Consider the following 18802-nt stretch of genomic DNA (forward strand, 5'->3'; position numbering starts at 1 on the left):
GGGGGCAGGCCAGGGGTGCGCGGGGAGGAGGGAGGAGAGGAGGAGGAGGAGGAGCAATGCAACAGGACTGAGGAGCAGGAGCAAGAGCCAGGGGGCCCTTACAGAGGACCACAGAGCGCCTGCACACACACACGTGACACACACACACGTGACGCACAGCCCTGCAGTATAACACCACCTTATGACAGCTGCACAGGCGAGAGCGAGGAAGAGGGGGAGGAGGAGGAGGAGGCGCAGGCCTGCCCAGCCCGGCGTGTCCGAGCGGAGCGGAGGGTGGCGGGTCGGGGTTGTAGCCCCAGAGCCCAGTCAGCCGGTGAGGAGTGTGGCACAGACGGGCACCACCACACCAGCCCCCAGGGCACGGGGCAGCGTCGGGGCTCAGAGGGCAGCCGCTGCCACGTGGAGAGACACTCGCCCAGCCCATGCCGCCGCGCAGAGCTGGACCGCCAGCACCACACACACACTGACCCCCACATGTATGCTGAGGACCACACACACAATGAACTACACACACACATTCAGAGTCACACACACGCTGACCCTCATATGTACGCTGAGGACCACACACACGTTGAGTACCACACACACATTAACCCCCATATGTACGCTGAGGACCACACACACGTTGAGTCCCACACACACACTGAGTGCCTCACACACACTGAGGACCTCACACACACTGAGGACCACACACACACTGACCGCCACACACACGCTGAGGGTCTCTACCGTGGGCGCGCTGATGGTGGGCAGGGCATGAGGAGCCGTCCGTACCCACGACCCCGAGACGCAGAACGCAGGTCATGGCACATACAGGGGCACGAGCCAAGGCCAGAGGTCACCGTGGACCTGGCTGATGAAGTCAGGAGGTCACTGAGCATGGGTCGGCACATGGAGAGGTCACATGACCCGAGGGTGACCTCTGATAGGCCCAGAGGCCGCTCGCATCACCCCCGACCGGTCAGCCTTCCGCTGGTGCTCGCCGATGACCTGGAGAGGGCGTCCGCCAACCTGCCCCCACGCGGCCGGAACAGACAGCGCCAGTCCGCACACTTCCCTGACCGTGCCAGCCCACAGCACCTCTACTCACAGCCGAACCCAGAACCAACAGAACCAACAGAACCCAACAGAACCGAGAGCAACCACAAACCACCACAGGTGAGCTGCTGGACAGGTCTCTGCCCTGGTTAAACCACGGTGTCCATGTGGACAACAGACTGCTAAAGTGGTGTGTGTGTGTGTGTGTGTGTGTGTGTGTGGCATAAGTGTGCAGCAGACTGCTAAAGTGGTGAAATAATAATGATAGTTGTTCTAACTGGAGAGTGTGGAGTGATCGGCTGTGATCTCTTGGATGCCTTTTGTTTTTCAGCCAGCAAAGAAGAATGCCTCCTTTCCAAGCTTTGTGGATGGTGAGTGTTTTCCTCCAGATTAACATTTATTTGCTGTTTGTGAGGAACTCCCTCAGGGTTCCTCTGTTTCTAAATAATGTGGTTCTCAGGGTTCCTCTGTTTTGTAGATGGTATGGTTATCAGGGTTTCTCTGTTTAGATAATGTGTTTGTGGGGGACCCCCTCAGGGTTCCTCTGTTTCTTGATTATGTGGTTCTCCGGGTTCCTCTGTTTTGTAGATAGTATGGTTCTCAGGGTTTCTCTGTTTCTAGATAATGTGGTTCTCAGGGTTCCTCTGTTTCTAGATAATGTGGTTCTCAGTTCCAGTCTCCTCTGCCCAGACGCACTGTGGTTCCTGGTTCCTGAGCGGAATGTCAGCAGTCTATCTGATCTTCTCTCGTATTCTCAGTTCCAGGGCCCTGTGAGCCCGAGGATCTGGTCGACGGGATAATTTTTGCTGCCAATTACCTCGGTTCCACCCAGCTCTTGTCGGACCGGAACCCGTCCAAAAGTGTCCGCATGATGCAAGCTCAGGAAGCTGTGGAACAAGTCAAGGTACAATAGGTTCCACTCCTGTAGTGTCCACTACAGATTCAAATCTGCTACTCCAGCTTCAGACTCAGGGCTTTCCCTCTGGACTCATTTAAATGAAATTAAAGATTGAGTTTCTTTGAGTATTTACTTGACTTGTATGTGTGTTAATCTCTGTCAGAGATATTGTATGTCTGTAAGAAGTTGTCACTGTAGTACCTCTACTTGCCTTCCTTCCTTTTTATACTACGATCTCTGTTGATAACAGTCTGACTGGTACTGTAGCTCCTGCAGCCTCATCCTCTGGTCCTCTTGTGGTGTGCACAGTAGTTGTTATTGTTACCCTAATGTCCTAAGGCTCAATTCTAAATGTACTGTAATGTATATGGTAGTCAGTGCACATATTCATACATATGGTACTTGCTATGCTTGTTCTCTGCCACTAGAGGGCGATCTAACCCCATTTTCTTGTCTTTCAGAGTTCAAATGAAGACAATCAGAGCCTGATTGAAGTGGATCTTTTCATCTCCACAAAGGCCATCAAAGTGTTAAATGCAGACACACAGGTCTGTAGGAGTACACAGCCTCTCTCCCTGGAGATTTATATTAAAGTACACTAATACGTGTTCCAACAATTTCACGTCGACCTACCCTGTCAAAGCCTTCAGAATGGTGTTTTATCACTGTACTTCATAACCCAACATGTCCACTCAAATCAGGCGCCTGTGCAGAGCAGGGGGGTGGGTGGGCCTACTTGTAGAGGCTTAGAACAACATATTGCATTTATCTACATACAGTAGCACTTTATCTAGGCACCCAAAGCACTTTATAGGGAAGGAGGAACCCCGTAAACACACACACACACACACACACACATTAAAACACACACACACCCACCTTCTTAGGTGATGCACGGCAGCCATTATGCACCAGAACGCTCACCACGCACCAGCTTGAGGTGAGGTGAGGGAATGAATGAATGAGCCAGTTACACTGGGGGATGATTAGGGGGCCAGATTGAATGAGCCAATTACACTGGGGGATGATTAGGGGGCCAGATTGAATGAGGCAGGTTGGGAATTTAGCCAGGACACTGGGGAACCCCCTACTCTTTGCGATAAGTGCCATGGGATATTTAATGACCACAGTGAGTCAGGACCTCGGTTTAACGTCTCATCCGAAGCATGGCATATCCTGTAGTACAGTGTCCACATCGCTGCACTGGGGCATAGGGATTGATCTTTTCCAGTGGCCTCCCTCCCAGGAGGTCCTCCATTCCAGTACTGATCAAGGCCACACCTGCTTAGCTTCAGTAATTCTGCAGAGCCGCTACTGACTACAGTACCTGTATCTGTGTAGAGCAGGGGAAGGGAGAGGCGACCTATATACACAATACTGGAGGACACAGAATGCAGTCTTTTGAAAGTATATTGAGGTCATACCCTACAAATCTGATGATATGGGATATTAGTGGTGTGTGTGTGTGTGTGTGTGTGATGACCTCAGTGCTGTGTGTGTGTGTGTGTGTGTGCATACGTGAGTGTGTGTTTGTGTGATGTTAGTGCTGTGTGTGTGTGTGATATCAGTGGTGTGTGTGTGTGTGTATATGTGTGTGTGTGATATCAGTGCTGTGTGTATGAGTGAAACCTGACCTGCATGACCAGTACGGCTGCACGCTGACCTACTGGTATTGCGGTTTCCTCTGCATGGGTGTGTGTGTATGTGTGTGGTATCAGTGCTAACCTGCTGGTGTGGCGGTCTCCTCTGCATGGGTGTTTGTAGGAGACGATCATGGACAACGCGCTGCGCACAATCTCGTACATCGCGGACATCGGGAGCGTGGTGGTGCTGATGGCCCGTCGGCGGATGTCGCAGTCGGCTTCGCTGGACTGCACTGACCCCGCAGGTGGTGCTGCAGACAGCAGGAAGCAGTATCGGATGGTCTGCTACGTCTTCGAGTCTGAGGATGTGAGTGTCATTCAGGACCAAACCCTGCCCACGTTACCAGAGCGACACAGAAAATCAAATACTCTCTAGTTCTCACTGATTCATCTATCTATCTATCTATCAATCTATCTATCTATTTGTTTTTATTTGTGTTGTAATTTGTACATTGGTTATGCTGAGAGCACTCAGGTTTTGTTCACTCTCTCTGGTCTGTTGGAGTCGTCTCCTCTGTAATGAGCCCTTCACCCCCCAGGCCCAGCTGATAGCCCAGTCCATCGGTCAAGCGTTCAGCATGGCCTATCAGGAGTTCCTGCGGTCCAACGGCATCAACCCAAAGGACCTCAGCCAGAAGGAATACAGTGACATCATCAACACGCAGGAGATGTACAACGACGACCTCATTCACTTCTCCAACTCAGAGAACTGCAAAGAGGTACTACCGTAAAGATTCCATCCAACTTCTCCTGTAACTGTCCAACATTTATTTTATATTTGTATGTAATTTAACATACAGTCAGAGGAGGTGAAGCTCGGCTGTTAAATGGAGCGATTATTCTCTAGAGGTTCCGTATAGGTTAGCCAGTGGCAGACTGCCTCTGAGGCAGCCATCATCAGCTCCCTCTCTGAGCTACTGTATGTTTATATTCCTCTGTTATGGTCCAACTTCACCTGCAGGGGGAGCAGCAGAACCATGTTTACTATTCCTCTGTCATGGTCCACCTTCACCTGCAGGGGAGCAGCCGAAAGGGGAGATAGATCTATCTCTCTATCTATCTATCTATCTCTATATCTCTATATCTATATATCTATCTATCTATCTCTATCTATCTTTCTATATCTATCTCTCTATCTATAGGCCTATTCACACAGAGATTACGCTAAATTTGCGGGAAGAGGAAACGTCTTTTTGCCGCAACGTGTGTCTGAAAATGAGGTGAAAATTTGCCGGCCTGCTGATCTGTTCACATGATGCGGCATTTTGGGGAGCCAGGAGGCAGGATCAGCTAGCAAATTAAAATGTGACGTGCAATAGGGGGCGTGTAGAGTGATAGTCGTAGGCTAGGCCTTACCTAGCGTTCATGGGCTTCGGAAAAAACTTTTTCCGAGTGAAAACATCATCATTCCGCGTCATTCACGTCACGTAATGTGTGAGTCAGAGGCACTGATCTATAAAGAACACTGGATAGCGCAACTACGTCACAAACCTGAAGCCTCCGTGAAATCGGCGCGGCGGCCATATTGGGACCACTTGCGAGTCCGAATGATGCTGCTCCGTTCTGAAACCTCACCAAAATGATCTAGCCTAGGCGCAATGTATGATTTCCAGCCGTCTTATTTGCTAGGCCTATTGTGGAACTATTTATTCAGACACCTCACAACCGTGTATAAACTTCCGCTCATATTTGAACCTGAAGCATAGACGGTGGTGCAGTAATATCAACGTGCAATGAGTCTTCCAACAGAAATGGGATTTTACAAAATGCCAAATAAAACACGACTGAAACTGTATTTCGCTATGCTACTTGTTTTGGAACATTAACGAACACCACTAACCACTCGGTGAGTTGCACAGTTTTGAAAACGAACGTTAAGGGTTGTTTTAGGACATGTTTGAGTAGCCTACTACAGTATGCCTGTTGGCAGCCACCCTGAGCAGTCAAAGGCGATTCAGAACGAGTCAGAAAAGTCAAGACAGGACCAATCGTCAAAATTTCGGTGTCCACCACTCTAGTTCATCCAAAACAAACCAGAAAAGGGCCTAAAGTGCTAGAAACCGTAATTTTCCTTTAATTGCATTAAGATAGGCTATTTTACACATTTTAGTATAGATGAATAATTTAAGTAAATGTCTATGATTTTTTTAAAGACTATATTTTTTAAAATAATAGGGTTATATTTTCCCCTAATATTTTCGAGTGTAATTAAGTTGCCTCACTTTTTCTACGCACTCGCATTTCTACAGTAGGCCTATCATTTTTTACAGTGCAGTGGTCCCAATATGGCGGCGGTGTTCCGATTCCATTGGCTTCATTATTGATGGGGCGGCAACAATGGGATAGTCCAGAGCCATTTAAACAGAGAGGGTTCAAGCGGAGCGAGAGGCGCAAACAAAGATTGTTAAGGCGGAGGAAGATACTTCGTCGTAGTTCATGTCTATGGGTGCGAAATGGGGATCGAATCCTGTCTGCATAAAGAGGCGTGTCGATGACGTATTGACGGCGTAAGTTGCAACCGCCAACAGCAGCGGCAGAAATAACCGGGCGACACCTGATATAAGGTTGATTTTCTCCAGACTGGATTGCTCAAAAATGCTAAAAATGTACCTGAAATGTTCAGAAGGGTTTGAGGATCATGAAAATGTGCCCGAAATTCACATTCCTAACTCTATAGAACCAAGACCTTAGCATATGTGGTGAAATTCTGAGCTATGCCCATAGACTTCAATGGAGCAGTCGCTGCCTCTGCTCTGCATAAAGGGGGATTTTGACCCCCCCCCCCTCGTGCGATCCGGGTTCCCGGAAGTGGCTCCTGATGAAATATCTTGCTCCGCCTTAACAATCTTTGGCGCAAACGTTCGACAATATCCGCGTTCGATTATTGCAAGGGGGAGGGGGGGAAATCCCCCTTTATGCAGACCAGAGTAAGCCCTTGCTGCACTAATGTCAATGGAGACTTGTGGAATTTTACCAATAAATTGGTCATTTTGTCTTTCTGGATTTGTTGAGGGTTTTTTGGAAAATTGTGTCATAATCTGTAAGTGTTTGGGATCATTTCAAGCCTAATAGTGTAATTTTTTAGTGTTGGATTTGTAATAAAATAACTTAATATTAGACCATGCTGCTGCCAGTTACTGTCGGTTGTTAGCATGCTAGCTAGCCTCTTAGCTAAGGTAACATTTTAAACGGAGAAGTGTAATTTCTTTGAAATGACAACTAGCTGAATAACACTACTGACATTAGTTAAAGTGGATAGTCTATACTCAAGCGAATTTGCAACAGTATATTAAGTTTAAGCGAAGTCCTTCAACTACTAGTCACTTGTTAGCGCATAGCTGTATTGCCATAGCTACTACCATCCACTTGTATAGCATTTTAAGCTAGCGTTAGCTAGCTAGCTAGCTCGGTTCACATGACTAATTAAATTGTTCATATCATTTCCTTAAGAATGATTCATTGGTATCATACATGATTATGGACAATAATACTGTGAACACAATTATGTTTATCTGTTGTTATTGCTTATTAAGAGAGACATTTTATTTAGTGAAGTAGGGTGACACTCCCACTTATGCAGACCAGAACTGTCCCTTTTTGCTCCCATAGTAACGAATTACGTTGCTCTATCTTGCTAGTAATCAAGGATCTTTGATATAAAGCAAAGATTCTAGAACAGAGCAAGATAGAGTACTGGCAGGAGAATACGTTGGATATGTTGAAGTACGTTCTATGACTCTATGGGCGCCATTTTGGTAAGCTCAGGTGTCGTCACAGACGCTGGCTACCGTGGGAATCTATGGGCTGATCCTAACATGTTAACAATATTTATTCTGTAAAGCTGTATGTTGAAATTACGTGAAACCCAATAGACCACACCATGTCTAGACCAGTTAAATATATTGTATAAAGACTATGTAGAATTGTTTCCGAGGGTAAATTAGGCTAGGGCACTGACATCTGTCCATCATCCACCAAAGTTCAATAGGCCAGTGTTAGGGGGTAACGTGTTACTGTAATTTCGTTACTTTATTGGGAAACGAAGTAGTCTAAAGGTAACACTTTAAATTTCAGTAATTCGTTATAGTTACTGAATAACTGTAACGTCCATTCCTGCATTAGGCCTAGGCTACTCACAATATCTGTCTAGCCTATTGACATTGTTTCCATGATTTGTTTTTAAAATATTTAAAATATGGATTAGTCTAGGCTACATTATTTCATAGAGATGTGCGTACACTGTAAAAAATTACACTACATCTTACTGCAGTAACACAAGTATACTTTACTTACTATAGGCTGACCTAGTGTTCTTACTAGAGTAACATTAGTAATGTGCCGAACTTGCAACAATGGGGTCTAAAACTTGAGATACGAGTAAGCTTCACAACTCAGACCTGAGTAAACTGGACTCCTCACGCGAGTGCACACGCCGCACAGTTAGCAGAGGGAGCATTCTGGATTCCACAGCCAACGGTCGGCAGTGTTACGGTGGTGCTGACTTTGGGATGGGAGTGTAACGCAGCTTCACCAGTGACTTGCTCTGTCCGTAAGTTTACAGTATGTATTAATGTGTCAAATGTTTACAGTATAGGTTGAACTAACAGCATTTGTGCAAAACTGTACATTCGGTTTCATTAACAGCTGGGGTAATGTTAAGTTCAACTTGCTAAGTGGGCGATATATCGCTTAGCTGCTAACAGTTTGCAGCTAACTGATAGCAGCTAGCTTCTATAATGAAGTTAACACCAAAGATCTTTGTTAACACTGCCTCAGACCATGCAGAGCAGAAACAAATATTCTAGGTATTCAAGCCCTTTGATATTTTTTTATGTTATCGAAGTTATGAGGAAGTGGTGAAGCCTGGGGTCTAGAACTAGGCTGTATAAATTTGCCAATAGCAGTTGTCTTCATGAGCTCTCTTAATGAAGTTTAGTTCTAACGTTAGCCATTTCTCATGAGAAACGCTTTGCTAGCATGCTAAGTTGATTCAAAAGTGTAAAGATTAAACTGTGTATGGTTTACGTCGATATTCCTACTGTATTGATAAAACAATTAGGATAATTGGACTCATAACCTTACTGACTGAGAAAGCCATGGTCTTTTATCTAAAATCTTTTCGTTGTGATTTAGCAAGAGGACTTAGGTTGCAGTGTGTGGAATTTGAACTAATGTGCCGTTATTGAGGTGCAAAATGGCATCCATATAATTCCAACGATATGATTGACATTTTAAATTCTATTGTGATAAATGTACTAGGCCTGAAGCAATAGAGAAAATTAAGTTGCCAAATCATAATATTTTTAGCTTAACAGTATTAATTAGGTCTCTGGAGAAATAATTTAAATTAACATTTAATGTGATAAACTTAATCAGCTGTTAAACATGGCCAATAGATGCATATTGATAATAATTTTGCCCTCTTTTTCTTTTTTGCAGTTGGAAAACTGAAAATGCAGAGCAATGAACTGGACATGTAAGTTGTGCTTGTTTGGATGTGAAGTCAGAGGTCAGTTGCTCAAACACTACTGATTGAAACATGGAGGTTACACCAGAATACTAACCGAAAAAAAAACTGCAGAAGGTGGTGAAAAACTGGCCAACGATCACCGGGTTCCTCACTCCCCTGCATCAAGGCCATCCAGGGCAAGTGATGCTATGCATAGCGCCAAGCAGTATCATCAGAGACTGTTCTCACCTCAACCACAGACTGTTCACCCCCACTCCCCTCTGGGAGGCGTTACAGGTCTCTCTGCACCCGAACCAGCAGGTTCAGAGGAAACTTCTTCCCTGCGGCTGTCACCCTACTGAACTCTAGCTCTGCATCCCGGTGACAACCAACCAACTAAGCCCCCGCCCAATGCCTCCTTGCCTGTGCCTGTTGAGGTGTCCACCATGACCATGGAAACCCTTGACGGGGACACCCAACCCCCGGGACAATTGCACTACCCTATTCCACCCATAGTGTTCTATTTATTTACAAATGTACATACTGTAATTACACTTATACCTGGCATTTTCTACTGCTCTTCATACTATTCATCCTGCACATACACGTATTCTTACTACTGTTATAATGTTACTGTTTCTGCACTACAGTACTGTTACCACACTGCACATAGCTGTATACTGTACATATATGTCTATATGGTTCATACCGAATATCCATATTTATTCTGCTAATACACTGCACATATTTATACCTAATTTATATTACTCTAAACCACCTTCTGTAAACCAACTGTATACTACTGTTTACACCGCATATTTCTTATCCTGTCTATGCACCACCTGTCTTTGTATATCAGATTGCATTTTTTGCACTTCTAGTTAGATGCAAACTGCATTTTGTTGTCTTTGTACTTGTACTCTGCAAAATGACAATAAAGTTATCTAATCTAATAGTGCCAACTATTTGTGTATATTCTGCAAGTAAACTTTACTATCCAACATAAAGTACCCTTTACAACTTAAAGTAAGGGTAACTCATTTAACAGTAGTAAATACAACTTTGTTTCAAGTAAGCTTTACTTGAGGGCATGAAGTAAACTTTACTAGTTGGAAGTAAGTAACCAGAACTTTAAAGTCTTAAGTAAGGATAACTTCTTCTAAGTAAGCATTACTTGTAGACATCAAGTAAACATAACTTGGAAGAGAAAAGTTTTGTTTACTTAACTTATTTAAGGCAACGAGTTTCCACCCTTTTTTCAAGTAACCATTACTTATTATATTTTACAGTGTAGTGTAGAGCACCCATTCTCTAGCTGCACCTCTCTCCCTCAAGCGGGTTCAGCCCGCATCTCCCCTACGGAAATCAAAACGGTGGCTTGTGCAAGAACTTCATGCAGACTACAACTGGCGCGGTGTAGCCTACAAAACTTTGTTCAAAATTGATGCATTCAAGTTGACTTTGCAAAAGTTAGAATGCCTATTTATCACAACGTTGTCAGTCGCGTTGTCAATCGCAAACTTATTCAAACGACTACGGAATTAACTGTAGCTTAATTTGTGGAGGTCGAAGAGAAAGCACCCGTTTGACATAGGCTACGCGTAGCCACGGGCTGGCCTCCTTGTCAGTCTTGCCCGTCCGATTAGAGGGCTTTCCTTCGTTCCTACGCTCATCAAAGACGCGCAAGTCAGCACTGAGAGCTCAATAAATCAGTCAAATCGCGGCCACAGCCCTGTTTATTTGTCAGGTGTGATGAAATGCGTTCATATTCCACTTTTTATGTCATAAACGTTGCATGCCTATGGAAAGGTTTTGTGGTAGGATTGTCCAATGGTCAAGCTGTGCGGCTTCAATTTGTGTTTTAATTTACGCGACGCACCGATGCTGGGTTCATCAGTTTTGCGCAAGTTTAAAACGTTTAACCGACTGCGCAATTTCTCATTTTCGTTCTATAAGTTCCACTTTTCATGTCATGAATATAACATGCCTATGATAAGGCTTTGCAGTTGTACAATATGGTCAATCTATTGTCTCAATTGTGTTTCATGTGACGCGCGCACCGATGCTGGGTTCATGCACTTGGCCAGCCTAGAACAGGAACATTTTGGAGAGGGAATGAGAGAATGAACGCACGCAAGAAACACTTTTTAATTAAACGTAGCCTAATTTACAAAGCCATTTACAAAGACATGTTTTAATTTGGCTCCAGCCTGTATATAGGCTAATGATTTTTGAAAACGAACTTCTGTGGTCATATGCATTTCACATAGGCAAGCAGGACAATTTGGGAGTTTTTGACTGCATGGAAACGATAATAATTAGTGTCAAGCACGGTTGTGTTTAGCCTAGGCCAACTATTTGCATTTATTTAAGTTATCAGACGCCTGAGTGAAATCTTGACCTTATTAGTGATTGATAATAATAGCTATGCCTATGCGCTGTGTTTAAGCAGGCCGTGAACAAAGGGTTAACGTATAGCCTACAGGTAGAAAAAAGAACAATGGTGATAATATAACGTTAGCTAAGTTAGTTTGCCTGCTAGCTAGCTTATCAGTAGGCTATACAGTCTCTCAATGGGAATTTATGTGATCTATACCAGTGCAATAGCTACTTCTGTCTAAATAATAGGCCTATTTACCTCTCCTTATTCAGTGTAAACTTGGAAAAAGATAAATCAGGCCTTTCACACTGTCAGTTCTTGCAGTTCATTACCGAGTAAAAAAAAAAAAACAGCTGGCAACGTTAAAAACAGCTGTTCAGGTGGGCTCATAGAATTGGAACTGTATATGAAATGTTGCGCTGAGCTTACCAAAATGGCGCCCTGTCGGGCTCAGAGCGTACTTCATGAATATGACGTAACTGATCTATCTTGCTCTGTTCTAGAATCTTTGATATAAAGGTAGAGTCAAAGATTCTATAGTTAACTAAGATGAATCATAAGACGATTCACCAATGGAACGAAATGGCACTAGTTCCGGACTCCTAAATAGGCGTGTCAAAACATAAACTTTTCTCTGAATAAGCAATAATAACATATACATATAATTTTGTATACTATTTTACAGTCATTGTTTGTGTGTGATGCCAATGAAACACTCTTTCGGACACGAAATGAATAATTTCATTTCCCCCGTTAACCGAGCTAGCTAGCTAGCTAGCTAACGTTAGCACAGTAAATGGAAAGTGAATGGGAATGTTCGCTAGCTAGCTAGCAGCTAAGAACTTTGGTTAAACTTATATATTGTTGCAAACAAACCTGAAATAACATATGTTCAGCAACTTTGTGGTAGTCTACTAGTTCTAGCAAAAAATATGTTGGGTTAGTTTATCAACTATCTCTGTGTCTAGAGCCTCTGAGAACAGGTGACTGTGCACCAGAGCTTTGAGGAGACAGTGACAGATCACGAACAAAGCTATTTTTGTCTTTATTTGTTTCGTTGGAAACAAACATTTCAATGTCGGAATGTTAGAGAGACATGTGGCTTCTAGAGATTGGGTTCAAAACTTACATCGCTGAATGTAGGGCTAAGGGATTGGTCATATTCTGTGAAAATTTTCATTTCTTCCATAGGAATACATAGACACTGGACCTCCTGCTAGACTCCTAAATGGGCGTGACAGCTTCGAACCCCACGTCACAACGTGCCAGAATTTACCCTCTTATGAATCGTCTCGCTTTATCAACCGTCTCTGGTAGAGTTGCGACAACTCCATTGACGCCAATGTTCCATTTTTTTCCAACAATGGCAGCTAATGGAAGCCTTAAATAGTTCCCGGAAGTTAACAATTAATAATAGCAACAGTGCAGTTACAGCAGTATAGACTGTTTGTAGCCAACATTTCAGACTCAGATTTACATTCCTTTGCCTCATCCGAATAATAATAATAACAATAACAGTAATAGTAGTAAAGTAATAGTAGGCTATCACAAGAGCCTAATTATAATAATAAACGATGTATCGACTATGACTTTTCTGCTGCTCAGTCATATCAGTTCAACATCAAATAGGCCTACATTAAAAGAGGCTAAAAGCCCAATAAATGTGCCACACGTAATAGCCGAATATAAGATACTTGCCTATCCCATTTCAATTAGGCAGCACACCACGAACAAGCTGTCATTAAGTTTTTGCGTTTAGTAGGCAACTTGACGTGACGTTTCTTGGGCATTTAGCTTCACCATCACGTCAAGTTGTAACGCTCATCTAGGCTATGGATTTAAGTGGCTTAAAGGCAGCAAAAGTGGGATATAGTGCAACTGCTTCCCCAAAACAATTCCTCCATAACTGTGTATTTAATCGTTTGATATGTGGATAACTTTCAGTGGACTAAACAAAAGGTAAAGATTTTGTTATCACAAGGCTAGCTGGTTCGTTATTTGGCGAAGCATATAGCCAACTTTGTTTGCAGCAGTGAAGCTGAGTTTGTTGTTAACATTGTTGGTAACTGTCAGGGAATTTAACCCCAACATACAAGAACCACAACACGTAGTATGGCTTTGCCCACAAACTCTGGTACCAAGAGCCTGCTGATGTAAGGAAGAATTCCTCACACCATCAGTCTCTGACTCTGCAGCCCAAAAGCTGTGTCTTTTATTGTACAGAAAATAGAAAATAGAAAGCAAGGCATAGCGACTTCATTGTGACATACTCTTACCTCACCCACCCACACACACAGACAGGGCATACCTGTCAACACTCCCGTTTTTCCCGTGTTTCTCCCGTATTTCAAGGTCATCTCCCAGCACCCTCCCGTTTTGTTATTTCTCCCGGAAAACTCCAGTAATTTGCATGGCCATCAAACTTCATTTTAAAATCATTGATGCATTCAGGTTGCCAGATTGTGTATGAAATACACCCTACACATACACGATCACTTAGTTTCAATTTCAACCGTTTTGTCATAGGCTAAAACCTGGCAACCCAAATAAGGAAGTGGGTGCAGCCTGAGTCTCGTCGTAAGGAAGCGGGCTAGATGAATGGCCTACTCCAGAACTAGCTGTTGTGAAATTGTTGGGAATTTAATTGATTAACACATCACATAAACTGTTATTGAGTGTTGTTGATACACTGAACTTGTTCCCTCGGAACCAAATCTGACAGCAAGCAGCTTTGGAGTTTTGGAAGAAGGCTGCAGGCAGGCAGCTGGTGGATACATAAGTGGCATGCGTAAGGTAATGGTAAAAGCAACGACCGAAATTCAGTGTTGAAACACGTGTATGAAACGTATTAAATATGCAAACACAGCTCCGGTATAAACACTGACGACCCCCCCCCCCCTCCCGAAAAAAAATCTCCCGTTTTTGGAAAGCTAGACATGAGATGGGTGCAGTTCCTGTCTGTCTGCACACTTAACTTGTACTCTCTGTTCTTAGAACTCAGCACAACAACATTTAATTTGAACTCTCTGTTCTTAGAACTCAGCACAACAACATTTCTGCTTACACAAATGGTTATACAATAATAATAATTTCCTTACAGTAACTTAAACGTTTCTTCAGTTAGCAGCAGTAGCCTAGGCCTACTGTTTTTTTTTTATGTTGCATTCATTTTCATTGGCAAAAGCTAGCCTAATATGCATGAGAACCTATAGATTTGAGGGAGCTGCAGCTTAGCATCAGCACAGTCATATTAACACAGCAGGCACTAGCCCAGTGAAGGATCGTGTAAGCCCATCCACAGAAACCAGTTTCAAACCAAGCTTGCGCTGATATGATGCATGATCACTGATCAAATTGCTATTTTCTGACAGGATGAGCACAACCAAGTTCTCTGAATCTCAATTCTTTAGCCTAGCATCTTAATGCTGTATTCACAGCACGGTGAATGACAAACGGTGACAAAATGCTGTTGTTTATGAGTTCATAGCTGGTTATTTATCAAGGACTATATCACGTTTTATATGTTATTATGATCACTCGCATCGCATTACCATGGGGTTACTGTGTAGGTAATGCTACGGTTAACTTAACATGCCCACCATTACACTGGAGAGATGTTAGAAAACTTTTAAACTTTTTTTTTATTCTCCCGAGACGCTAGCTAGTTAAGGTAGTTCGCTCATTATCTCAGATCAGTTAAGAACTACCAGAGAAAACGTTGGGGAGAAAACTCAAACAGGTTAATGTTAGACTTAGAGTCTGTCTCAATTGGTGTACTTATGTGAGTACACTTTTGTGTAGTACACAATGTGCACTGTGTGCTTACTGGCGGAGTGCGCAAATTTTAACAAAATAGTATTGTCTCATATCAAACACTAACTCCGTGCACTTCACGGAAATGACGATCGCAAACATTTTAATATAACTTTATTGGCGTCCTCAATTCGACAGTGACATGGTCATACTGTGTCAAAACATGAACCGTTTATGTTATAACTTGCTTGTCCCTCCATAAAGTCTGTTTTCCACTGCTGCTGCTTCAGCATTCTCAACCGCGATTACCACGAGTTTGAAAACGCTCCCTCCCCTTCCGCTATTTGGCCAAGATGGCGTCCGTTAAGGGCGAAAAGTGTCCAGCGTTGCACACTCAGCTTTTTGACCGTTATGAGTGCACCATCCGGGAACTTGCAGCGCCCTTCGTGTTGTTGGAATTTTCAGTGTGAACACCCTCATGCACTCAAATTAGGTATTGTAAGTGCAGAAGTACGCGATTTGAGACACAGTCTTAGACTAGCTGTGTTACAGTTTCTCGTTGAAAAATTAAAATCTCCATGCGCTTTTGTAGGCTACACGCAGTCTCAAAAACACTGTTTACAGCTCTTGAGTCACGTACTAGGTCATTTTTTTTATAACGATAATTTAGATAGACATAGGCTACACTTATGGGGTGGGTGCTACTGCGTTTTCTAAAGAATCTCCCGTCTTGGCTTTGTACAGAAATTAACATACAAGCGAGAAAAAAAGGTCACCTTCCGATATTTAGCAGGCTACGGTCTGGGATTTAATTTAATATTGTTGTAATGGTAGGATAACTACACAGTTTACACAATAATTAAACTGTGTTATAAATATTGTATATCAATGCATTTATTGTCTGTCCCAAAATTGTGGCTCTGTCTCTCATTGAACAGTAGCTTATTTAATGCATTCTAATCATAGACAGTAAAAGATTCTAATCCATTGTCAATCACTTCCGGGAACTTTTTGACGTTTACATGAACCACGTGACCTTAACGAATTTTGAACACCCATTGTCGCAACTCTACCGTTATATCAAAGATCCTTGATTACTAGCTCCGCTTGAACCCTCTCTGGTTAAATGGCTCTGGGATAGTCTATCCAGTGTTCTTTATAGATCAGTGGCCAGAGGTCGGAACTGGGGCTAGATTTTGCTAACAGAGTTGCCCAGTTAGGGGCTCGTCATCACTTTTGTCGTCACGTTGTAGTTCGTTTGTAGTCCATGTGGCCTTTCATGTCCAACAGTTTTAATGTGAACTTACACTCTTAAAACTAATGTGTTGAAAACTTGCGTTGTTTTAACACATCTCTGTCTCCAGATAGGGACAACACATTAGTTTTAAGAGTGTAGGAATTTGCCGTTTTTGTCACTTCAAAGCTGCATATCTTTCTTTCACAAGCGTCTTACACTATATTTTAAGCAAATACAGTTGTTTCTTTAGCCTTAGTGAGTGTATGTTTTAACCTTTGTTGTGGCATCCGTGTTTGTCACACATTCCGACGGCAAAGCACATGAACACTTGCTGTCGGAAAAACAAAGTAGCCATGGGGGCGGTCCTTGTCATTCCGAAGTGCCCTGAATGCACCATTATTATGCGTGGGCCTTCAGATGCAGTAAGTATTTCATATAAGTTTTTGATTCCGTGAGGGAAATTTGGTCTCTGCATTTAACCCAATCGTGGGGTTAGTGAAACACAAACAGCACACACACAGTGAGGTGAAGCACATACTAATCCCGGCGCAGTGCGCTGCCTGCTACAATGGCGGCGCTCGGAGCAGTGAGGGATTAGGTGCCTTGCTCAAGGGCACTTCAGCCGCGGCCCACTGGTCGGGGCTCGAACCGTCAACCCTCCGGTTGCAACTCCAGAGTGCTAACCAGTGGGCCATGGCCGCCCAATAGGTAGGTAGGTAGGTGTGTGATTTCCAAAACCATGGGGGGAGAACCGACTGCACTTTGGTTAGCTTCCTACAAATGCAAATGAAGTTGCTTTGCTGTTGCTTAGAATGTTAGATTCTTGCGATCGATGTCTTCAGACAATAAAAAGTAATTTGGAAGGGAAATAGAAGAGAAGAGTTGCCGCCTGCGTTGGCCGTGATTGCCCTTTGAAAATCAGAGGTTCACAGGCTACTGTGGCCTTGGTCAGTGGCGCCGCCAACCGTAATCGTGTACGCACTGTGCATAGGCCTACAATTTTTCAACGCTTTATTCATGAAATCATTCAATATTACAACAATAAAAATAGCTTGTGTAGGCTACTGTCTTAATTGAAACATGCTTTGCGCACAAATGATAGCCTAGGGCAAAGAGAATGGACATCTCGACATAAGGATGCATTAGAAGATGATTGGTGTAAATTGTGTCACACGATGAGAATCAGTTCTGGCGCTTAAAAACGCAACGTTCCATTCAGTCATAAATCATTCAAGCTTAGTGCTCGTCATGAAAAGAAAACAGAAGCTTAATATTTTTCATGTGTTTAACAATAGGTGCACTGTTAGCAGTTATGCCGAAGGCAGTGAGATTATTGCAGGGCTGCCAAGTCGCACGCATTGTCCGTGAGACACACACATTCGATTAGTTTCACACGCAAGAGCTGCTGCTCTGTAAAGGTATTTCTGTCCCACCCAAATTTGCTGAACTACTTGGGAAGTAGCCTATTCATCACATGTATTACACGAAAGAGCTTTTTCTCAGCTCAGGTTAATTGTTGTGGTAAACGGTTCTCTAATTACAGTGCATGAAAATGCACTGTTCTGTTATCCGAAGTCTTATTATTACAGTGCATGAAAATGCACTGTTCTGTTATCCGAAGTATTCTTCTTATTATTATTACAGTGCATGCAAATGCACTGTATTGTTATTCCACAGGCCTCTTCCGACTTATTACAGTGCATGAAAATGTTCTGTTATCCGAAGTCTTCTTCTTCCCACCAAATTTCTGCGTCTAATTCAGCTTTAACCGTTTAAGTAGAAACGTGTAACGTAGGTCTTGAAAAGGACACGTGGGGAATGTATTTTTCACTTTTGTAAACTTTATACTTTGAGATATTAATAAAAAACTAGAAAATGCAATTCCAGGGATACCATTGCATGTAAATGTAAAAAAGCTGCTGTGTATAACATTATATTACTTACAGTATGATTATTCAGATTACATAGTCTTACAGTATTCTTGAAAACCACTTACTTGGTTAGATGTTAGCTTAGAGTATATGACAGTCAGTAAAAATAAATTGTCAATTCAATATTGATCAACATTCTTTGTTTTAATACAGCAGAATAATACTCAGAATACACTAATGAACACTTACCAATGTAAGCTTGAAGTAAAAATCACAGTTGTGTATATTATATATACAGAACTTGATAATGCCAATCATATTATCCTAAGACAGATCTATTTATCAGTGGTAACTCTGAACTGGCAGCAACAGCTAGGCCTCAGTTAATGGTATTAGGTCAAATTTGATGGTGATATATACACTGAAGAATAAAAGAGTCAGCCCTTCAGATTATCAGTTTTAGACAGAACTTTTTTCTTTTTTTTTCACACAGCACAGCTCAGGTCTAAAAAGAGAGGTCTAACAGCACAGCT

At 42.9% G+C, this 18802-nt stretch overlaps 1 protein-coding gene across 1 annotated transcript in view; it reads left to right on the plus strand.

The window, feature by feature from the left end:
* The window catches only part of apba2a (amyloid beta (A4) precursor protein-binding, family A, member 2a), a 45409-nt gene that overhangs the window by 8575 nt on the left and 18032 nt on the right, over positions 1–18802 (plus strand). The window contains exons 2-7 of the mRNA XM_048256114.1: positions 1–1158; positions 1370–1409; positions 1797–1942; positions 2398–2484; positions 3701–3886; positions 4119–4298. The exon at positions 1–1158 is cut by the window's left edge and continues 894 nt beyond it. Coding sequence (XP_048112071.1) covers positions 1–1158; positions 1370–1409; positions 1797–1942; positions 2398–2484; positions 3701–3886; positions 4119–4298 — 1797 coding nt within the window. The remainder of the gene's footprint in view (positions 1159–1369; positions 1410–1796; positions 1943–2397; positions 2485–3700; positions 3887–4118; positions 4299–18802) is intronic.

Source organism: Alosa alosa, chromosome 11 (assembly GCF_017589495.1).
Source record: "Alosa alosa isolate M-15738 ecotype Scorff River chromosome 11, AALO_Geno_1.1, whole genome shotgun sequence".
Taxonomy (NCBI): Eukaryota; Metazoa; Chordata; class Actinopteri; order Clupeiformes; family Clupeidae; genus Alosa; species Alosa alosa.